At 43.2% G+C, this 25,241-nt stretch overlaps 1 protein-coding gene across 2 annotated transcripts in view; it reads left to right on the forward strand.

Moving 5' to 3' along the window:
• specc1 (sperm antigen with calponin homology and coiled-coil domains 1) overlaps positions 1–25,241 on the forward strand; it is a 292,788-nt gene that overhangs the window by 150,026 nt on the left and 117,521 nt on the right. For both annotated transcript variants that reach the window (XM_084320784.1, XM_084320785.1), the window contains 4 exons: positions 4,757–4,964; positions 8,787–8,860; positions 13,699–13,874; positions 20,761–20,927. In XM_084320784.1, the coding sequence (XP_084176910.1) occupies positions 4,757–4,964; positions 8,787–8,860; positions 13,699–13,874; positions 20,761–20,927 (625 nt within the window). The remainder of the gene's footprint in view (positions 1–4,756; positions 4,965–8,786; positions 8,861–13,698; positions 13,875–20,760; positions 20,928–25,241) is intronic.

A 25,241-nucleotide genomic window follows, 5' to 3' on the forward strand; every position in this document is an offset into this window, starting at 1 on the left:
TATCATAGAGAGTACAGTGGTGAGTATTGTAGCTATTGTAGTGTCGAGGCAGCAGCATGTCTGTAAATTACCCCATAATCCAGAATTTATAGGAAGGTCGATTCAACGATCCTCTTCCTACAAAACCAAAAAAAAAAGCTGGTTTTATTTCTGTATAAAAAAAGATAATTTGCCAACAAGGTTCCTGACATGGTATTTAAAATGTGTTATCGAGCCAGATGCCAAGATACTTGTATTCTGTAACCCTTTCAGTGTTCAGGGGTTTCAGATATACCGGCACGCACTCTTTGGTGTGAGTAGTGGCCTAAGAGCCACATGCACACACACTTTTACACAAGACGCTTTTTGTAGAAATTTACTATTTTATTTGATCTTACCTCATTTTGATATTTTATTGTATTCATCGTACTACTACTACTTGGACACACACACACACCCTGCACTGCACCTTATTATGCACATACACCACACGCAAGACACTTTCTGTAAATAATTGACTATTCGATCTATATTTTATTTTGATGCTACTACTATGCTGCTACTACTACTACCTATTGTTACCATTCTTGTACTGATTGAAACTGAACCTAAGCAAAACAGAATTGCTCCACCTGCCGGCCAAATCCTCCCCCCTGCACCTTATTATGCACATACACCACACGCAAGACACTTTCTGTAAATAATTGACTATTCGATCTATATTTTATTTTGATGCTACTACGATGCTACTACTACTACTACCTATTGTTACCATTCTTGTACTGATTGAAACTGAACCTAAGCAAAACAGAATTGCTCCACCTGCCGGCCAAATCCTCCCCCCTAACCGACCTTTCAATCACAGTCGAGAATGCAGCTGTGACTGCGTCCCCGACCGCCAAGAACCTTGGTGTTGTCCTCGACGACCAGTTGAACTTCTCTGCTCACATCGCAGCGACGACCAGAACCTGCCGATTCCTCCTGAGCAACGTCAGAAGGATACGCCCCTTCCTGACAAAAGAAGCCACCCAACTCCTCGTCCAATCAACAGTCATCTCCCGCCTCGACTACTGCAATGCACTGCTCGCTGGCCTCCCGGGCCCCGGCCACTGCCACTAAGCCTCTTCAACTCATTCAGAACGCAGCGGCCCGCCTGATCTCAAACCTACCGAAGTCGGCCCATGTCACCCCACTTCTTAGGGACCTGCACTGGCTCCCCATTGCTGCACGAATCCGCTTCAAGGCCCTCGACCTAGCATACCGTGCGGCAAAGGGAACCGCTCCCGCCTACCTCCGGTCAATGGTCTCTAACTACACACCCTCAAGACCCCTACGCTCTGCATCTTCTGGCCGCCTCAGACCTACTCCTATCCAAGCTCCGGGAGGGTCATCAAAGAGAAGTCGCCTATTCTCAGTCCTTGCCCCACAATGGTGGAATGAACTACCCACCCCAGTTAGGACAGCCGAATCACGTCCAATCTTTCGCCGTCGACTAAAGACGCACTTCTTCAACCATTATCTGAATTTAAAAAAAAAAAAAAAAAAAAAAATCTAACCCTAACTAACCGTACTGTCATGCACTTGTCCTAATAAACTAACCTACACTGTAGCACTCAACACTTTGATGAACATTGTTGCTCAGCTGATAGAGTTGTGCCCTTCCTGATGGCTTGTCGTACAGAACTTGTAAGTCGCTTTGGATAAAAGCGTCAGCTAAATGACTAAATGTAAATGTAAATGTAAATGATTGATGTTTCTTAATTGTGCACGGTTGAGTCTGAGCTCGAAACACAAGCATTTCATTACCTGCGATGCCCGCTGTGTTGTTGTGTATTTCACAAATAAAGAACTTGAACCTGGTGAAGCTCAAGTGCAGAACTTTGTTCTCTGGTGATAGCGATACAAAGATAACAATATTTGTCCAACACTAAATGCTAAAATGACTGGGAGTCATAGGGGCAACCGCAATGCATTTCATTATTCTTTGTCAAATCACCTTAAACCACCACCAATAGCTTGTGCTACCGTATGGTAAAAGAAGATTTAGCAAAAAATGTGCAGCATGTTGCAGTGGTTGAGACGCAAACCATGCAGTCTAGTTTCACCTGTTGTCTGACTTCAATCAGGCCCAAGAATGATCTTAGGAGTACATGACAAAACAGGACTGATATTAATAGTACATGACAAAACAGGAATGATCTTAATAGTACATGACAAAACAGGAATGATATTAATAGTACATGACAAAACAGGAATAATCTTAATAGTACATGACTGCGACAAGTATTTTCTGCTGGTATTGGACATTCCTCACCACCATAGCTCGTGTTAATTTCTTTCCCATGCGTGTAGTAGAGCATTAACAGTGGGTTTCCCCTTCAGCACACAAAACTACCACAGGACCGTGGCTGTGTGGGTTTTCGGTGGGTCACGTTTGCGGTATTATAGCGGTACAATACGGAGCTGGGGTGTGTCTGCTCTGGAGCTCTATGATGTCATCGATGTTGCACGATGGCACAGGGTGCCCATCAACATGTGACCCCCTGACTCAGGCTGCTGGCATCCTCCACTAGGGTGTGAGAGAGAGGCTCGTAACTTAACACGCACTCACATCGTCAACTGTTCCCCCCGGGTCATAGGGTGTTAGTTGTTGTTGGACCATCCTACGTCATTTACTTATTTTTAGGGGATTTTGGTCGTTTTTCACTACCGATACTGATTCAGAATAAATGAAATATAAAAATGATCAGTATTGGCCAATTACCAATCCAATCCATCACTTTAACCCTTTCACTGACACACAGTGACAAAGGGTTAACCTTTCACAACCACACTACAGAAGGTTAACCCTTTCACTACCACACTACAGACGGTTATATTAACCGAGGTTAACCTTCTGTAGTGTGGTAGTGAAAGGGTTAACGTGCTGTATTAAATATGCAACTAATCAAGTCACTTTACTTTGATTATGTTATCTTACACGTTTCTGGGTATCAGATTTCAGTGTTGGGGAAATTCTCCGATATCGACCCTATTTTTGCCTGAATACGAACCGATATCCAATACCGGTGTCGGTGTATATCACTGGATGTAACTGTAGCATGAAACACCTCTGTAGACGGGCCTGTATGGACACACGCATCACTGACATACTGTTTTTATTAATTGAATTCCTCTTATTTACAACACGGCAGAATGTGTCACAGAACCTGTGCTAATGATGACATCACTTTCTCAGACTAGAGGATGTTGTTGTTTTATAACCATCCTATTACCTTAAAGGGAAATAACTGCATTTTTTTAATTAATATTCCATGGGGTAGTGCAATATTTAGGAAAGAAATCTGCAATGTTTAGAAGCCACTCGAACAGCAGAGGAATCGTGTCATGCAGCTCAGAGAGCAAATTAATGGAGTGCAGAATTACGGCAACATTGAAACATGAATACTTATTCCTTAACAGGCTGAGTATCGTTTCTGAAAGAGGGAAATGGTTATATAAGCATTAATACATTATAAACTCATTTCTGAGTTTGGTTTGTTTCCCACAGCTTTTGGCAGGATTCCATCCCACAGCCGCAGGAGGGGGGGGGGGGGGTCTTGACCTCTACACCATCTCTGAACACAGACTAGAGAGGAGTTCTTTTAGGTGTTGTTATAAGCACATAAGAAGTATTTTAATATGAGACATATATATACACACACACACACACACACACACACACACACACACACACACACACACACACACACACACACACACACACACACAAACACACACACCACGGCAGTGTGGCTACATGAGTAGAGCTCCGGACTCATGATCGGAACATCACCGGTTTGAGCCCCAGTCAAGGCCGTCAGAAAGTGGTGTTGTTGTCCAGCAGGGGGCACTCTGTTGTCTGGACTTGTTAGTAACAATGCCCCTGTTACAGTGATAGGGACACTGTACAGATGCGGGTGCCGTCTTTTGGATGAGACGCTAAACCGAGGTCCTGACTGAATTCGGTCGTTAAAGAACCCAGGACGCCTATCGTAAAGAGTAGAGGGCTCCCCGATGTTCCTGGACAAATTCCCAATCAGGTCTCTGACATCAAGGCCACCTAATCATCCCTTGGCTTAATATCAATCCCTGTCTCCTGAGCCGTTCAGCCATTGTGTAGTGTAATGTGTGCCTGGTGCCAGTGTATGGCAGCCATTGAGCCTGCGTAGCCCAAGGTTGGGTGCTACCAGTGGTGATGAAGGAGGCAATTTCCACCCTACATTGTGGGGAGCGCTTTGAGTGTCTAGAAAAGTGCTATATAAATGTAATGTTCATTCATTCATTCACTCACACATACTCACTCACGCATCTTCTGGCCGCCTCAGACCCACTCCTATCCGATCTCCGGGAGGGTCATCAAGGAGAAGCCGGCTTTTCTCTGTCCTTGCCCCACAATGGTGGAATGAACTACCCACCCCAGTTAGGACAGCCGAAACCCGTCCAATCTTTTGCCGTCGACTAAAGACGCACTTCTTCAACCATTATCTGAAATACCATTAAAAAAAATTATTAAAGAAAAAAAATATATATATTTTTTTGTATCTAACCCTAACTAACCTTACTGTCATGCACTTGTCCTAATAAACTAACCTGCACTGTAGCACTCAACACTTTGATGAACATTGTTACTCAGCTGATAGAGTTGTGCCCTTCCTGATGACTTGTCGTACAGAACTTGTAAGTGGTTTTGGATAAAAGCGTCGGCTAAATGACTAAATGTAAAACATCCACACAGGCGGAGAGCCGGTGCCAGCAGGTCCAGGAGCGTGCGGAGAGGAGGGAACAGGAGCTGAGCAGCAGGGTGGGCGTCCTGGAGGAGGTGGTTGTCCAGGCTGAGAGCCAGGAGAGGGAGCTGAAGGAGACCATCTTTGAGCTGGAGGACCAGGTGGAGCAGCAGGCGGCCGTCCATCTCCACACCAACCAGACCGTCCTGGACATGGACAGTATGTATCAAGGACCTCTCCCGTGTTACTGTACACGGTAGCCTTAATAGTGGGGCAGCTAGGGGCGCTCAAGTAGCACACCGCGTACTGCGCTGCGTCGCAACACGGCCGTCCCGGGTTCCACTCCCGGACCCGGCGACCTTTGCCGAATGTCTTCCCCTGTTCTATCTCCCATTCTTCCTCTCTCTCTCTCTCTCTACCGGACTGCCCGGTAGTAAGAAAAAAAACATAATAAAAAATTAATAAAAATAGTGGGGCAGCTTAACCCTTTCACTACCACACTACACTACTTCACGTGAAAGGGTTAACCTTCTGTATTGTTGCCGTGAAAGGGTTAACCATTTGGTAGTGTGGTAGTGAAAGGGATAAAATGTTGCACTTTGTGATAAAAGCGTTAAATTTGGTACATAATATGTAGCTTGCTTCATATATTTTGAAGAAATCTGGATATTTGGGCCACTGCTAATTTGCCCCCTAGCCCTAGTGGCCATGGCAAGCATCAATGTTATTAGATCGCTTGTAGGGGGGCTGTGGCACCCCTAAATTTAATACCAGCCATTATGAGAAGACAGAGGAGAATGTTACCTTTCCAGATGTGGCCGGTGTGATCTTGTCTGCGTTGTGTTTTAGTCGATTCGACCCCTGTTAAGGGATCGCCCTGAGTGGGAGTTGAACCCCGGACGCCCGCGTCGCGGGCGGCATCACAGACCACTAAGCAAGAAGTGAATTCACTGCTTGCTTCCGGGTCTGGATGCCTCTGGGGAGTGAGTTTACTTGCAGTACCGCTTACCATCCACAGCCACGTCACTACTTGTGCCCGTGACTGTGGATATACTGCGGTACCTCCGTTACACAGAGATAACAATATTATTTTTGTAGTCCAAATAGAACCAGAGATATGCCATTTTACATATCGAATGTCACCAATGGGAAAAAAACAGTTCCCAGTCAATGTTGAGACGTTATTCACATTTCAAAACAATAATAGCAATAGCAAGCTATTCAAATACAACACAAAGTTACATTTAGAGGCGGCGCAGAGGCTCAGAGAGTCCATGTGAACATGTGAACGGAGCGAGATGGCCAAACAGCGTTTGCTCAAATGGAAAATGTTTCAACTTGAGTGAGAAATTCGCCTGGCGTGTTGGAGCAGATGTGGCCATATCTCATATATATATATATAAATATATTAAATGGACCCCGATGAATGCTCTGTAGCCTACAGACACTGAATGGGTCACATTTGGAAACGGCCCCGTGTTTGTATGTCAACGATGCTGCCGCTGAGACCAGCACTATCGGCACGTCTTCAACGGTCAAACTGTCCTGCATCCGAGTCTTCTTTTAAAGATCAGATGACAATGTTTACTGTCTTCTCACCAACAGACACACTCCGGAAGCCTGAACACGTCTATTCGAATACCAACCGGTTCATGCTTCCGCGTTCGCGTTTTGCTAATCTGATTGGCCACTGCCGTTTCTGGTGCGATCTGATTGGCCACTGACGTTTCTGGTCATGTGACATGTGCGCCCAATCGCGTGACGCGCCCATTTCCGCCTCGACCAGCAGCAAACTACCTAACGCCTAGTTTATCACTGGTTAAACTTAGGCGACTCTTTCGAAGTTGGTTAAGGTTAGAGTTTGGAATCAGGGCTGGTGTTCTATCGCCCTGCTCCAAGACAAACTCTAACCTTAACCAACTTCGAAAGAGTGCCTAAGCTTAACCGGTGAAAGAACTTGCCGTCACACGATTGGTGCGACCAGAAACATCAGTGGCCAATCAGAGCGCGAAACGCGAACGCGGAAGCATGAACTGGTTGGTATTCGAATAGACGCAGCCTGAACACGTGAAACGGTGTTCGTAAATGACCAAAAGTGTTCTCGGCTGAATGAAGAACGTCACTCATTCTTAAACTGAAAGCGCGTTCTCATACACCTGAATTTGCATACAGAAACGCCCCGCCAGCTCCTTGTAAGGAGGCTAAGCGTTGCACTTCGAGTTGTGCTGACCCTTGTGAGGACCAGGTCCATAACATAACATAAAACGTTTCACGTTATATAACGCGATAAGTTGGTATCACGTTATAACGTGAAACGTTTTATGTTAAAACAATAAGTTATCACGTTATAACCTGAAATGTTTTATGTTAAAACAATAAGTTATCACGTTATAACGTGAAACGTTTTATGTTAAAACAATAAGTTATCACGTTATAACTTATAACGGGATAGTGAAATTTTTTTCTGTTTCTGGCGTGGCAGCAATACGCTTCCGTATATCTGTAACTCGTCATCATTGTAAATGAGAACCTCAATTGATTTAGTATAAAGTATAATGAAGTAAATGAAGTATAAATTAAGATTTGATGAGGATAATAATGACTTGGATAATTGATTATAAATGTATGATGTTTCACCTTTGCATTACAGTTGAATAAGAAACATGTAGCCAAGCAGTAAAACCTCCATAAGAGAAACCATTCTTTGTGTCTGAGTCTGTTACCCTTTCCTGTGGGGTCCCCCAGGGCTCGGTACTTGGTCCGATTTTATTTTCACTATATTTGCTCCCATTAGGACACATTATTAACGCTTTTAAAGGCATCTCCTACCACCTTTATGCGGATGATATCCAGCTGTATTGCTCTTTTAACCCTGATTGCCCTGATGATTTTAATTCTAATTTTATTGTTTTAAATTAATGTCTGTCGGCCATTAAGGCCTGGTTAGCTAGCAACTTCCTCCAGCTAAATGAGGCCAAAACCGAGGTGCTCATCGTGGCCTCTGATGGCGTTGCATCTAGGGTGGCTGGTTGCCTTGGGCCCCTAGAAACTAATGTGAGCCCCAACCTCAGGAACCTTGGGGTAAACTTTGATCAGACTATGCACCTCGACACCCATATCAAGTCGGTGACCCGCACCTGTTTTTTCCATCTCAGGAATATTGCTAAACTCAGGTTGATGGTTTCCCACTCTGACCTAGAGTTGATCATCCATGCCTTTGTTTCTTCTCGTCTAGACTACTGCAATTCGGTTCTCACCTGCCTCAATAAATCATCCATAGACCGCCTCCAGTTCATCCAAAATACTGCTGCAAGACTGCTGACCAGATCAAGCAGAAGGTGTCACATTACTCCAGTTCTGGCCTCCTTGCACTGGCTTCCTATACATTTTAGAATTAATTTCAAAGTCCTAGTGCTCACTTTCAGAGCTCTGCACGGCCAGGCACCAGAATATTTAACTGACCTGCTGGAACCATATGTGCCCAGCAGGACCCTGAGGACAGCTGACCAGGATCTGTTGGTCATTCCACGCACCAGGCTGATCACCAAAGGTGACAGAGCCTTTCAGTCTGTAGCGCCTAGACTCTGGAATGCCCTTCCTCGTGGCCTAAGAGCTGTATCGTCTGTTGAAATTTAAAAAAATCAGCTAAAAACATTACTGTTTAAACAGGCCTTTGGGTAATGTTTGAGCTTCTCCTTCAGGTATAGAACATGTCTTTTGTTTTGTTTTGTTTATCTGTGATGCATTGTGTTTTGTTCTATCTTATCTCTTGAATGGTTTCTTGCTTTTTATTTAAATTTTATTTTATTTCTGCTGTATGTAAAGCACTTTGTGAGCTGTCTCTGTGAAAAGTGCTATATAAATAAACTTTACTTACTTACTTTAAGATTTGTTCATATATCTCAACCAGATACAAGCCCTGAAGCCTGTGTGATACAAGCCTCGTCGTGGCGGATAGCGTCAGTCCCCCTCTAGGCTTCGCATTGGACTCGATGGGGCTTAGAAAGCTGTTTCTCAGAGATATCCTTCCTGTCATTACAGATCAGGTGAAAAGGCTGGAGGAGCAGAAGGCTGACGTAGAGAGACAGCTGAAGATTCTCAACAAACAGAGGAGGGTAAGACTGAGCGTCTGGGGAAGACGACCCTCATTTAACCTACAGTGTGTGGTACAGCACTCGATTTGGCAGCAAGTAGTAATAATAATAATAATAATAATAACTTCCTTTTATATAGCGCCTTTCAGAAGACCCAAGGTCACTTTACATAGGATGGGGGGGGGGGGGGGGGGGGGTAATAAAAGTAGCAAACATAGTGGACAGACACAACATACAAAGTGAGAAATTAGGGGTTAAAGGCCAAGTTGAAGATGTGGGTTTTGAGGAGTTTTTTGAACGAGTCAGAGTTGGGGCGTTGCAGAGTTCTGCAGGGAGGGAGTTCCAGAGGGCAGTAGCACTACAGTACCAGTGGGGACAACTGAACCACAGGCTCACGTCCAGGCTGGTCGGTACATTTATTTGCCAACCATAGGATTAAGATGAATTACAAATATAGCAGTCACATTGTAATATGAGAAACCCATCCTTGGTTGTGTGAGGCTGCCTGGTTGTATTAGCTAGTTTAAGTTTAAGTTTAAGTTTATTTGGATCCCCATTAGCCACAGCAGTGCTGGGCTATTCTTCCTGGGGTCCATAACACATAAAATACAGTTACAGACGTATACACTCACAACATTTACATGTCATACAGACAATTAAAACAACAATAAAAACCCTTATACACTCATACCATTTACATGACATACAGACCATTAAAACAACAATAAAAACCCTTATACACTCACAACATTTACATGTCATACAGACAATTAAAACAACAATAAAAACCCTAATCAAATTCATAATACAAGATAAAAATATCAGACACATACATTTTCATTTACGTACACACTATCTATTAGGGAATGTCAATTTCTTTGGTTGAAAATGTTGTTTTACCACGATTTTGAAACGCATTTTCTATTCTCCTGCTTAACATGTCTGGGAAGAGAGTTCCATTCCTGCATACCACGGAACATGACAGTTCGCTTCATTGCATTCGACCTCACTTTTGGAAGTGTAAAACCTCGTGCAGAAGCATGTCTGGTGGAATGGTTGTGTCTGTCAAGACTTATTGATAAATTGTTATATAAAATTGAGGGGATCTTTGTAACAAGAATATTCCTAGTGAATACAAGGAGTGAGCAGAGTAATTTATGTTTGACAAGTAACCAAGTTAAACAACTGTGCATCGCTGCAACATTAGTTCTGTACTCACAGCGAAGCGCTATACGTGCTGCTTTGTTTTGTACCATTTGTAATTTTTTCAGTTTATTCGTTGTTACATTCGACCATACTGCAGGACAATAGTCAAGATTTGACAAAACCAGAGCTTGAATTACCTGTTTGATAGAATTTAGTGGTAACAAATGAGCACATCTTTTAACAACAGAAATCCCTCTTCCCATTTTCACTACTATATTGTTTATATGGTGTGACCATGACAATTTACTGTCTAATGTTACCCCTAGGAGTTTAGTCTCCTGGACTTGATTAATTACCACATCACTTATCAAAAGTTTCAAGACTGGGTTCGTTCTTAGAGTATGGTTTGAACCGAAAATGATGCTACTTGTCTTTGATATGTTTAGAACTAGTTTGTTATTCTTTATCCATTCCATCACTGATTGCAACTCTGCCTTTAGAACCGTATTTAATTCATTGGCTGTTGAGGCTGATGTGTAAATCGTTGAATCATCCGCATACATAGAAATATAGGACTTATTTAGGACAAGAGGCATGTCATTTGTAAATATGGTGTAGAGCAAAGGCCCAAGGCAACTTCCTTGGGGTACTCCACACCTTACCGTTTTAACTTCTGAGTAACTCCCATTAAAAAAAACTATTTGTTTCCGGTTTGCTAAATAAGTTTGCATCCAAGATAGTGCAGATGAGGAGAAACCGTAACATTCAAGTTTTTTAAGTAAGAATTTGTGATCTATGATGTCGAATGCTGCAGTAAAATCAAGCAAGACAGCTCCAACCATTTTCTTTTTATCTATCTCTTTCAGCCAATCATCCGTCATTTGGGTTAAAGCAGTCGCTGTTGAATGTCCTTCACGATATGCATGTTGAAAATCAGTGGTCAATGTGTTAAAAGAAAAGTAGCTTTTAATCTGTTCACTTACTATTCTTTCCATCAGTTTACTCAAAACTGGCAGTAAACTTATGGGACGACTATTAGATCCTGAGAATGGCAATTTCAAATGTTTTGGCAGTGGTATTACTTTGGCAGTTTTCCACTGTTGCGGATACAAACATTCACTAAAGGATTGATTTATAATATGACAGATAGCAGGGGCAATTAAATCAGGGACCAATTTCAGAAGTTTCCCGTCAAGACCGTCAACACCTGGTGGTTTGTTTTTAGTGGTACTTAACATATATTCTACATTACTTATAGTCACACTATCAAAATTAAATTGACAATTTTTATCTTTCATTATTTTATTCTTTATTAATAAATAAGATTTTTCATTATCTATTGTTTGCATATTATTTCTTAAATTATCTACTTTTCCAATAAAATAATTGTTAATATGATTAGCAATCTCAACTGGTTTGGTGAGGAATTTTCCTTCCGTTTCTAGAAAGGATGGGGTAGGTTTCTTATTCCTGCCCATTATTTCATTTAGAGTATTCCATAATAATTTACTGTCATTTTTTATATAATTAAACCTATTTTCATAATACAATTTCTTCTTCTTCTTATTACATTTTGTAACAACATTTCTTAATTTACAATATACCTCCCAGTCTGATTTATAACCTGATGTATTTGCTATTAATTTAGCTCGATTACGTTCTATCATATATTCTTTTAGTTCATCATCCAACCATGGTGTTCTGACGCTTCTGACTGTAAACTTTCTCAATGGTGCATGTTTGTCAACAAGTGGCATAAAAATGGTATCAAATTCCCATAGAGATTTTTCAGGATCTTTTTCCCTCAACACCTTTGACCAACATAGATTTTCAACATCCTTCACAAAGCTGTCTTGATTAAACATTTTATACGATCTTTTGTAAATTATTTTAGGTCCTAGTTTTGGCATTTTAGTCTTCCTCACAATAGCAATTAAGTTATGGTCGCTACAACCAACAGTTACAGATACCGCCTTGGAACATAGCTCCGCATTGTTAGTAAAAATGTGATCAATGCAGGTTGAGACCTGGTTACCATCCTTTTTCAAACATATCCTAGTTGGTTTGTTAATTACCTGTGATAGACCACATGCATTTGCTACAGTTAGAAGTCGTTTTTTCAATGGGCATTTCAATGAAAACCAATCGATGTTAAGGTCACCCATAAAATAAATCTCATTACTCAAATCACACACTTTGTTTCTTCTCGTCTAGACTACTGCAATTCGGTTCTCACCTGCCTCAATAAATCATCCATAGACCGCCTCCAGTTCATCCAAAATACTGCTGCAAGACTGCTGACCAGATCAAGCAGAAGGTGTCACATTACTCCAGTTCTGGCCTCCTTGCACTGGCTTCCTATACATTTTAGAATTAATTTCAAAGTCCTAGTGCTCACTTTCAGAGCTCTGCACGGCCAGGCACCAGAATATTTAACTGACCTGCTGGAACCATATGTGCCCAGCAGGACCCTGAGGACAGCTGACCAGGATCTGTTGGTCATTCCACGCAGTTAGCACTTAGCACGGTATTTTCCTTATTCAAAGATGATGAAACATGATGTGAATCACAATAAGATTTTACTAATCTGTTCCTACTAAGTGAATTTCATTAGAGGCTCCAGTGTACTAGTTGTTGACAGATTCGGCATCTTGTTTGGATCCCCATTAGTAGAGGATTCATTACAGTACGGTATTACCCCAGATGGGAAACTTGGATTGCAGTCAGCAGTTCAGGTAAAAATAACACAATATGAATAAAATATAATAGGCATACAATGTACAGTACACAAAACAAATAACAATATGCAGTACACAAAACACAACAAATAGCCATGTATTGTACAGTACACAAAACATGACAAATAGCCATGTACAGTACACAAAACATGACAAATAGCCATGTACAGTGCACAAAACATGACAAATAGCCATGTACAGTACACAAAACATGACAAATAACAATGTACAGTGCACAAAACACAACAAATAACAATGTACAGTACACAAAACACAACAAATAACAATGTGCAGTACACAAAACACAACAAATAACAATGTGCAACATTTACAGTTACATGAAGCAGGTTTGTTGCATAATATACTGTACTGAACCGGGGCGCTCTAAATCTATTGCCCGGGGAAAGAGTCTCAAACTCAGGTGTGTGCACGTGCGTGTTTAGTTTAGTTTACTCCGTTTATTTGATCATATCAAATCATCATCATATCATATCAATTAACAGTTATACATTTATAAATGAATACAAATTCAAAACTGTAAATATGCCAACGTTAGCAGGGTTGCTAGTGTTCAGTTGTAGTCCCTGGGCTGGATGTTTACGCCAGAAAAGAAACAGAAAAATAGAAGGACATTAAAGCTAATATAAAAACAGTTGAAAACATATTCTGTACATTCACTCAGTAGGCATTCGTGCATCTATAAGAAACAGTGTACAGGGACAAATCAAAGCTATACCTGTATAAACACCGTATAGGCAGGCATACATATGCATAATCATAAATCACATAACCACATAATCACAATCGGGACAGTCGGGCGAGTGGGCAAGCATACAGGGGCCGGGCAGCTGGACTGCCACGTGACTCGCTAATGGTCACGGTCACAGACCTGATTTTGTAACAGCCATGATTTGAGAGTGTGTGTGTGTGTGTGTGAAGGACCTGAGTGTGTGACCTGAGTGTGTCTCTCTCCAGGACGACACAGAGGAGTGGCGTCGCTTCCAGGCGGACCTCCAGACGGCGGTGGTCGTGGCCAACGACATCAAGGTGGAGGCGCAGCAGGAGCTCCGCTCCCTGAAGAGGAGGCTGCAGGAGGAGCAGGACCGCAACGGGAAGCTCTCCTCCGACCTGGAGACACTGCAGGGAGTCAGGTACCACCTCCACTGTCCTCCACCACCCCACCCCACCCCACCCCATCCTACCCCCCCCCCCCTCCTCCTCCTCCTCCTCCTCCTCCTCCTCTCTGGTTCTGCCTCATAGCATCGGGCTGTCCCCCCCCCCCCCCCTTTCCTTCCTTCCTTCCTTCCTTCCTTCCTTCCCCTAATCCTAACCCGGTCTGGAGCTGAGACCTGTGCCAGAGACGTGCCATATCCCAGCCTCACATTATAGTCTTGAGATCGTTTATTATCATACCGTTTCATTTACAGTCATCTGATCGTTATTTTGTTCATTTCTAAAGAGACTTTTCAAACCTCCTAATAATCTGCCGATCACGGTGGTTTAAGACAACCTTTTTATTTATTTTTTTTATTTTTTTTAATGGGGTGTATTGAATTACAGTTTGCAATATAGATACGGATTTACTGTAATTGTCTTTAGTACACACATCTTTGGGTTTTCCTAGCCTTTTGGAGAGTAGGTGGTCGTGGGATTTGGCAGTCTCCTCTCTGCAGTATCTTCTGTCTGTGTATTCTGCTCCTTTGAGCCGCTGCTCTCTTTCTAGTCTCTCACCACCTGTAGTAACACTCACCCCTCGCTCTCTCTCTCTCCACTGGGAACAGGTGTTCTGTCTTTCTCTACAGAGCACAGATAGTAGGAGTCTTGCTCTGTCTAAAGAGGCCGTCTTGATCTTATTGGGTTGTGATGGAACAACGTTGAGAGTTTTCTTCCAGTTACCCTTTCTCTCTGTTTAACATGCAGCCAGATTCCTCTGTGATGTCATGCTGCTGCTCTTGCACTGTGGCCCTCCAGTCATGTGATTGATGTACTGATAAAGAGCTCAGCCAATTGATGTGCGTGTGTGTGTGTGTATGTGTGTATGTGTGGGTGTGTATGTGTGTGTGTGTCTGCGTGACTGTGTGCACACACAGTGGTGTTTATGACATTGTTGTCACTTCCCATTTATCATGCCAGTCACGTAGATGGCGTGGTGAGGTTCTGCTTGGGTTCTGCTTACTGTACGGTGCTGTACTCATCTATTTGACCTGCCCGTTGCCACGTCAACAATCCACAAAGTGGGCAAATTAATTAAGTAATTTCTACGCACAAAAAAACACGTTGTTTTCAAGCAACAAAACGAAAAGAGGCCTGGGTTCAGGATGATGCCGGCGTGGAAATAATATATCGTACATAAAAAAAGTCCTGGTCCCGTAGCGTTAACCCTTTCACTACCACACTACCAAATGGTTAACCCTTTCACTGCGACAATACAGAAGGTTACCCCTTTCACTGCCACACGACAAAGGGTTAAATTAGCCCCGTCCCCCCCCTGTAATTAGCCGTTACGCCACGTCCACTCCCTTCCTCCACCGGCAGCTCCCTGAGACGACTCAGTCAAAGATGTCCCTCTGACAAGACGTCGTATGTAAAGCCCAGGTGAGTTCCCTTCCCTAACCCTGTCGGCCCACCCAGCCAGTCTGCCCTGCCCTGCCCTCTGCCCGGCTTGCTGCTTTACTGCTCTCGACTGACCTTCCTATCTCTGTTTGGCTTCTTTCTACTGCTTCAGTCTGCCTGCCTTGCCTGCCTGTCTGTCTCTGTGTCTGTCTGACTGGCTGGCTGGCTGGCTGCACCCTGTTGTAGGGTTACCTGTCTTTTCCTATTAGTGGAGCTTGGTTTCCTTTGCCTGGTTCCTGAATATCTGGCGCCACCTGCTGTTTTTTTGTGTGAATAACACCCCCGATTTATGGGGTGGGGGTGTGGGGTCTGCACACACACACACACACACACACACACACACACACACACACACACACACACACACACACACACACAGCATGATTTAGATCGATCTCATGCTTTGTATCAGTCTGCTTCAGATACATTTGAACAGCACACTGATCACAGAGTCATTTCTACTGATTTTCCCAACATGTTTTGAGGTTTATTTAAGCACATGGATTGATGCATGGATTTAAAGAAGAGACACAAAAAGGTCAACGCCCAAGCGTGCTTTTTTTAGTCATTCTGTTTGAATAGTAAAAAGCAATGTAGGCTGTTTATGCTGCACAGCAGAACGAAACACAGAATAAATTATTATCATGATTTAATATGAGAGTAAGATTGTGTTTTTTTTTTCTCCTTTTGTGTTTTCCAAGTGTTTTCTATTATTTTCTGTAGATTTAAATTTTTTTAACGCTTGGTTCCTTTTCCTCCTTCTTCTCCTTCTTCTTGTTTTTCAGACTTGGCCCCGGAGCCTTTGACACCAAGACGGCCGTCGAGGGGCGATAACGAGGACGCCACCCCTCAGGCCCGCGGCCCCGCCTGAAGAGAGAGACCGCGTTAATGTTGTCGCCTTTGCCATGTCATTCTAAATGCCCCCCATGGTATCTGACTCTTTGAGCCAGGGGCGACACGTCGACATGTACATTCTGTTGCCCCCCCAAACACACAGCCTCAATTGTTGGCTGCTATTTCTCTACATTTCCCTCTAATCTTTGGAATATTCTTCGGAAAAAACGATTATGTGCATGTTGTTATTTCTTTGTGGATCATATATTTATGACTTTATTGTCCCCAAACTGACGACGATACCACGAGACTCCCCCGTTATACTGTTTTTAAAGTAACTTTTTGTGCCTTTTCAGACGTCGTGGTCGCCAGGGTAACCTCCACGTCTTTTAAAACACGTTGATTAGATAAAAGAAACAAAAAGAGGAAAAGAAGATTAAAATGAATACGAGGGGGGGGGGGATTTCTAAAGCGTTTTCTGTTTACTAACCTCATACTCAAAGACATGTGTGTACATCTTCTCTGGGTCTCTTGGATCATCTGCAGTTAGATAGACTTATCAAAGCCAGAAACTGACCACTTTTATCGGCATCAAGCAGCCAGACAAAAGTGACGTTAAAAGTTAGACATTATATCTACATCACAGCGCCAATAAAATAATAAAATATCTGAAATTGGGCGGCTGGGTGGTGCAGCGGACATTGCGCTCGTCACCAACGTAAGAGACACCGGTCTCGAAATCCGGCTGTCAGCGTTGCCTCCGGCTTGGGCCGGCCATCATACTGACTCAATTGGCAGAGTCAGCGGGAGGGGAGTCGATGGGTGGTAATCTGGATGTTGTAAACAGCGACTCCTACTGGTCGGTTGGGGGACGCCTGCACAGCAGAGACAGGAAAATGGCGGGGGTAGTGTGAGCCTCCCACACGTTACACCTCGCCAATGAGAGTCCGCACTGGCAGGTGAAAAGATGTGACAGGCTGCCTCCACATGTAACGGAGGGGACATGTGATGGGCTTCTATCCTCCCTACGACCGGCCAGTGGGGGGGCACATGCGAGCAATGATCAGGACAGGGGAGGGGGAATTGGCACGAGAGGAAATTGGGATGGGAGAAAAATCACAGAAAAAAGGAGGAGAAAAAGTGGGTAAAAAATAATAATAATAATCTGAAATTATACAGACAGCCTTCAAGTTAACATTGTTTGAAATCAGATGTGAGTTCTGTGGAGTTTTGTTCTGCAGCTCGCTTTACTACTTTCCCCACTATTTTGTGTGGAAAAATATCAAATCAAATACCTAAAATGTCAGTTCAGTCACTTTTTTTATTTGACTGTTTAGAATGTCTCTCTTACCTCTTGCCTCATGACAGCAATGATGATCATGATCTGTGAAGGACTCCTACCATCAGGTCACTTTATTGTACATCTGTGTACAAGGTTTTTAGTCTTGTACTGTAGTTAGAACAAAATTGAGGGGTGCAGTGAGTAAATGCAGTGTGACGTTTAGCCATCAGGTGGCGCCATTGAACACAATATCAGCCATAATAGGGTGGCTTTTTTCATGGACATATCTGCACTGGTCCTACATACTTGTATGTATTCAGTGATGATTTAATATTCAACTTAACATTTTCCAGACTAATGTATAGACCTGGATACACATGACGTCAGTACAAAGAAAACACTTAACGTTAGCCTAATGTACACAAGCCATGTTTTTTGGCAGATGCAGAGCAGAGCACTGCCCCCAAATGTGTTTATCACTGCCACAAATGCAAACAGTCGTGCCTCAGAATCATTATACACGTACTTATTAATAGTATACGTACTTCAAAAGTGTGTCAAACGATCCTTACTGTAGTTTTAGTAGAGACTAAGAGGTGAAATAGTTTTTTTTATTTTTTATTTTATTTTTTTATTAATGATTCTGTCAGATGATCAGATCAGTTCAACTCATTCTAAAAAGAAATGCAGGGTAGATTTTCCATCATGGAACAATATTGACATTCTACTTATCGAGGATCAGTCGACATAATCACCCAGAGCTACTGAGCTTATTGTGTCGCTCTGATCACTGCCATCCTGGTAATCTCAGGTTGTTAACAAGAATCTGGTTATCATTAGATTGATTAGGTTTGTGCAGTTTTAACAAAAGAAACTAAACAAAAAAAAAAGCCATAATGTTCAACCAGAAATTGAATGCTGGTTGTTGAGCACAGCTTGGTGCCAAATATACCACCAGAAGAAGAGACGAGGTGGTGATAAATATACCACCAGAAGAAGAGATGAGGCGGTGATAAATATACCACCAGAAGAAGAGATGAGGTGGTGATAAATATACCACCAGAAGAAGAGATGAGGCGGTGATAAATATACCACCAGAAGAAGAGACGAGGTGGTGATAAATATACCACCAGAAGTAGAGACGAGGTGGTGACAATGTGACATGTTTTCTGTGTGTACACTACAGTTACTCCCCACATTACCAGGGAATGTGCAACTGTTTTTAATTTATTCTGTAGTTTTAATGAACGTGAGATGGATGCTTGTGTGACAGATGAAAATACACAATGTTATGGAAAAATGTACCAGTTGTAAAAAAAATATGTATTAGTTATCTGGAAAAGTAAATAAATAAAACGCTGCAGTCCAACATTGGTTGTGTATTTGTGTTTGTTTAAGTCCTATCTGTCTGGCGTGAGTTGTACAATAGGACTGATGAATAATTCCTTACTTGTCATTCCTTCCTTGTCCATCACTGTAATGGGGCTTAACACATTGACGGCCACAGGGATTAGACGGGCCCCATTCTATACGGCCAGCATATCATAATAAGGTTTCATTGTGCGTGAGGCTGTTTGTAGAGCTAAATCTATACTTTATATTATTGCTATCTGTCCATTCTCATTGTCCAATTGACACTATAAACCGTCCCTTCAATATGCCTTAAACAAATAATTTTTACGTTCCCATTTTATAGCGTCTTGAATATGAACGTTATAGCAGAATTTTCTGGGGTATTTCTTGGAACGCGAGATACAGGGCGCTAAGCTAATAACGTTAAATCGAATGGCGTTTCGGCTATAGACAAGCTAGAGATAAAAATCTAAATGCACTTGATCGGTATCATGGTCCACCATGAATGCATGAAAGGGGGGGGGGGGCGGGGGACGTTGTTTCTGATTATTGATTACCAATAACAGCATTAGCCTCAGTAGCCTAATTTGCTGACCGGGTGGATGGCTATCAAAGCAAGGCCTGATTGGGCTGTAATTGACGTCAAATAGCTCTTACCTGTGGCCGGTTGGACTGCAAAAAGGATTTCCCAGTTATCGATCGCCATCTGGTAGATCCATATGTCAATTGGCTGATGCTATAATCCTTTACTGCATACTGAAATCAGCGTCCCAAAAACTATTTCAGGCGATCGGCTACACGCATAGCTGTAGGCTAACAGAAAAATCCATTCATAAATAAAACACCGGTCTCTAACAGGGAACACTGCATTATTGAGAGAGCGCCCCTATGAGGATCTGGCCGGTAATGCATTTTTCAGAATTCCAAGAGTAGGGTAAATCTGCAGTGCCGCAGGGTGACATTGAGTAGGATATTACAATGGAATAAAAGCCAAAACAACCTTGCCACAGACATATGCGTGGTTGGCCCTCAACCGTTGGATCCGAAACACGGACATGTCCATGGTTGGACACTCATCCCAAACCTCTGAGTTCATGACCTGCCTTTCAAAGTTCCTATAGGGTTAAAAAAAAGAAATTGGTAGCAACAGAGATTTTGTATTTCAAATGTATGTAATGTATAAACCTGATTTTGAGCTATTGACATATATTTTTTTTACTCTTTTTTTTTTTAATTTATTTTCTTTTACATTACATTACAAATATTAAAACATGGCGACACACAATACAATAATAATAATGAACAGGACTTAACAGGACAATAGTAATAACAATAAAGACAATAGAAATGACAGGAGAAATAAAACAAAATGAATAAATACAGAACATAAAAACATAATCTAATTATATTATCAGACGCCACAAAAGACATTTCCTCCCCCACTCTCCCCCCCCCCCACCTCAATATGATACGGATCTATAGTAAATATACTAGGTGATATTAGGGCACACAACATACTGAACAAACACCATATTTCATCTCCCACCTTCACAGAGTGACTTGTAAACTATTGTCCTCGCAGTAAACCCTTGTTTTTGCGTCTACCAGAAGGTTTGCGTAAATACATGCACAATCACATGCTGTTGACCTTTTCCCTGTACCTCTATAAAGTTGTTTAGGTAAAAAAAAATACAGTCAAATGAGCTTCATCTTTAACATTCAGAATCATGGCACAAAATACAACCCTTGTGCTTTGAAACGACAGCAGCCTGCTAGATGAGTAAAGCAACCTTGGTATTCAAATGGTTTGCAAATTTCAAGCAAACATTTTGAATAAATGAAATGTAATTAAAAGTCTCTGGCAAAAGCCACATTCAACCACTCATCTTGACTAAACCAACTCTATTGTGTGTGTGTGTCTACACTGCAAACGCCTCCTCTGCTCTGTGTCTCAGGTCTGGCCACAGTGACGAGGGGAGAGGGTCTGACTCGGATGGCAGCCATCACTGGTGTGGTATTACCATGAGCCCCACCTCGCCCACCAGTGCCAACGGAGATGCCAACCTGGAGCCCGGGGCCACCGTCAAATCACTCATTAAGTCTTTTGACACAGTCGGACAGAGTGAGCGCCAGAGCAACTTTACACACGCAGGCATACTCACTCACTCACTCACTCACTCACTCACTCACTCACTCACTCACTCACTCACTCACTCACTCACTCACTCACTCACTCACTCACTCACTCACTCACTCACTCACTCACTCACTCACTCACTCACTCACTTACTCACTCACTCACTCACTCACTCACTCACTCACTCACTCACTCACTCAAAAACACGCTCGCTCTCTCGCTCTCACTCTCCTGTCACTCTCACTCACTCAAACACACTCTTTCTCCTCTCTCCTCTATCACTCTTTCTCTCTCTCTCTTTCTCTCTCCCTCCTCTGTCACTCTCACTCACTCACTCACTCACTCACTCACTCACTCACTCACTCACTCAAAAACACGCTCGCTCTCTCGCTCTCACTCTCCTGTCACTCTCACTCACTCAAACACACTCTTTCTCCTCTCTCCTCTATCACTCTTTCTCTCTCTCTCTTTCTCTCTCCCTCCTCTGTCACTCTCACTCACTCACTCAAACACTCACTCACTCACTCACTCACTCACTCACTCGCTCACTCACTCACTCGCTCTCTCGCTCTCACTCTCCTGTCACTCTCACTCACTCACTCAAACAAACACTCTCTCTCTTTCTCTCTCTTTCCTCTGTCACTCTCACTCACTCAAAGACACACTCTTTCTCCTCTCTCCTCTGTCACTCTCTCTCCTCTGTCACTCTCTCTTTCTTTCTATCTCTCTTTCTCTCTCTCCTCTGTCACTCTCACTCACTCACTCAAACACACTCTTTCTCCTCTCTCCTCTGTCACTCTCTCTCTGTTTCTCTCTTTCTCTCTCTCCTCTGTCACTCTCACTCACTCACTCAAACACACTCTTTCTCCTCTCTCCTCTGTCACTCTCTCTCTGTTTCTCTCTCTCTCTCTCTCTCCTCTGTCACTCTCACTCACTCACTCAAACACACTCTTTCTCCTCAATCCTCTGTCACTCTCTCTCCTCTGTCACTCTCTCTTTCTTTCTATCTCTCTTTCTCTCTCTCCTCTGTCACTCTCACTCACTCACTCACTCAAACACTCTTTCTCCTCTCTCCTCTGTCACTCTCTCTCTGTTTCTCTCTCTCTCTCTCTCCTCTGTCACTCTCACTCACTCACTCAAACACACTCTTTCTCCTCTCTCCTCTGTCACTCTCTCTCTCTTTCTCTCTCTCTCTCTCTCCTCTGTCACTCTCACTCACTCACTCAAACACACACTCTTTCTCCTCAATCCTCTGTCACTCTCTCTCCTCTGTCACTCTCTCTTTCTTTCTATCTCTCTTTCTCTCTCTCCTCTGTCACTCTCACTCACTCACTCACTCAAACACTCTTTCTCCTCTCTCCTCTGTCACTCTCTCTGTTTCTCTCTCTCTCTCTCTCCTCTGTCACTCTCACTCACTCACTCAAACACACTCTTTCTCCTCAATCCTCTGTCACTCTCTCTTTCTTTCTTTCTCTCTCTCCTCTGTCACTCTCACACACACACACACACACACACACACACACACACACACACTCACAATAGCTGAGGATGTTTCTTTCTCTAAAGCTGGGTCATGTATGGTGAGCTGTGGTACAGTAGTGTCAACATTCTGGGGTACAGTAGCGTCAACATTCTGGGGTACAGTAGCGTCAACATTCTGGGGTACAGTAGCGTCAACATTCTGGGGTACAGTAGCTTCAACATTCTGGGGTACAGTAGCTTCAACATTCTGGGGTACAGTAGCTTCAACATTCTGGGGTACAGTAGCTTCAACATTCTGGGGTACAGTAGCTTCAACATTCTGGGGTACAGTAGCTTCAACATTCTGTGGTACAGTAGTGTCAACATTCTGGGGTACAGTAGCTTCAACATTCTGGGGTACAGTAGCTTCAACATTCTGGGGTACAGTAGCTTCAACATTCTGGGGTACAGTAGCGTCAACATTCTGGGGTACAGTAGCGTCAACATTCTGGGGTACAGTAGCGTCAACATTCTGGGGTACAGTAGCTGCAACATTCTGGGGTACAGTAGCTTCAACATTCTGGGGTACAGTAGCTTCAACATTCTGGGGTACAGTAGCGTCAACATTCTGGGGTACAGTAGCTTCAACATTCTGGGGTACAGTAGTGTCAACATTCTGGGGTACAGTAGCGTCAACATTCTGGGGTACAGTAGCGTCAACATTCTGGGGTACAGTAGCGTCAACATTCTGGGGTACAGTAGCTTCAACATTCTGGGGTACAGTAGCTTCAACATTCTGGGGTACAGTAGCTTCAACATTCTGGGGTACAGTAGCTTCAACATTCTGGGGTACAGTAGCTTCAACATTCTGGGGTACAGTAGCTTCAACATTCTGGGGTACAGTAGTGTCAACATTCTGGGGTACAGTAGCTTCAACATTCTGGGGTACAGTAGTGTCAACATTCTGGGGTACAGTAGCTTCAACATTCTGGGGTACAGTAGCTTCAACATTCTGGGGTACAGTAGCGTCAACATTCTGGGGTAAAGTAGTGTCAACATTCTGGGGTACAGTAGTGTCAACATTCTGGGGTACAGTAGCTTCAACATTCTGGGGTACAGTAGCTTCAACATTCTGGGGTACAGTAGCTTCAACATTCTGGGGTACAGTAGCGTCAACATTCTGGGGTACAGTAGCTTCAACATTCTGGGGTACAGTAGCTTCAACATTCTGGGGTACAGTAGCGTCAACATTCTGGGGTACAGTAGCTTCAACATTCTGGGGTACAGTAGCTTCAACATTCTGGGGTACAGTAGCGTCAACATTCTGGGGTACAGTAGCTTCAACATTCTGGGGTACAGTAGCGTCAACATTCTGGGGTACAGTAGCGTCAACATTCTGGGGTACAGTAGCGTCAACATTCTGGGGTACAGTAGCTTCAACATTCTGGGGTACAGTAGTGTCAACATTCTGGGGTACAGTAGCGTCAACATTCTGGGGTACAGTAGCTTCAACATTCTGTGGTACAGTAGCTTCAACATTCTGGGGTACAGTAGCTTCAACATTCTGGGGTACAGTAGTGTCAACATTCTGGGGTACAGTAGCTTCAACATTCTGGGGTACAGTAGCTTCAACATTCTGTGGTACATTAGCTTCAACATTCTGTGGTACAGTAGCTTCAACATTCTGGGGTACAGTAGCTTCAACATTCTGGGGTACAGTAGTGTCAACATTCTGGGGTACAGTAGCGTCAACATTCTGGGGTACAGTAGCTTCAACATTCTGGGGTACAGTAGTGTCAACATTCTGGGGTACAGTAGCGTCAACATTCTGTGGTACAGTAGCTTCAACATTCTGTGGTACAGTAGCTTCAACATTCTGGGGTACAGTAGTGTCAACATTCTGTGGTACAGTAGCTTCAACATTCTGGGGTACAGTAGCTTCAACATTCTGTGGTACAGTAGCTTCAACATTCTGGGGTACAGTAGCTTCAACATTCTGGGGTACAGTAGCTTCAACATTCTGTGGTACAGTAGCTTCAACATTCTGTGGTACAGTAGCTTCAACATTCTGGGGTACAGTAGCTTCAACATTCTGGGGTACAGTAGTGTCAACATTCTGGGGTACAGTAGCTTCAACATTCTGGGGTACAGTAGCTTCAACATTCTGGGGTACAGTAGCTTCAACATTCTGGGGTACAGTAGCTTCAACATTCTGGGGTACAGTAGTGTCAACATTCTGGGGTACAGTAGCTTCAACATTCTGTGGTACAGTAGCTTCAACATTCTGGGGTACAGTAGCTTCAACATTCTGGGGTACAGTAGCTTCAACATTCTGGGGTACAGTAGCTTCAACATTCTGGGGTACAGTAGCTTCAACATTCTGGGGTACAGTAGCTTCAACATTCTGGGGTACAGTAGCTTCAACATTCTGGGGTACAGTAGCTTCAACATTCTGGGGTACAGTAGCTTCAACATTCTGGGGTACAGTAGCTTCAACATTCTGGGGTACAGTAGCTTCAACATTCTGTGGTACAGTAGCATCAACATTCTGGGGTACAGTAGCGTCAACATTCTGGGGTACAGTAGCTTCAACATTCTGGGGTACAGTAGTGTCAACATTCTGGGGTACAGTAGCGTCAACATTCTGGGGTACAGTAGCGTCAACATTCTGGGGTACAGTAGCGTCAACATTCTGGGGTACAGTAGCTTCAACATTCTGTGGTACAGTAGCTTCAACATTCTGGGGTACAGTAGCGTCAACATTCTGGGGTACAGTAGTGTCAACATTCTGTGGTACAGTAGCGTCAACATTCTGGGGTACAGTAGCGTCAACATTCT

The sequence above is a fragment of the Notolepis coatsorum genome (genome assembly GCF_963971535.1).
Source record: "Notolepis coatsorum genome assembly, chromosome: 8".
NCBI lineage: Eukaryota > Metazoa > Chordata > Actinopteri > Aulopiformes > Paralepididae > Notolepis > Notolepis coatsorum.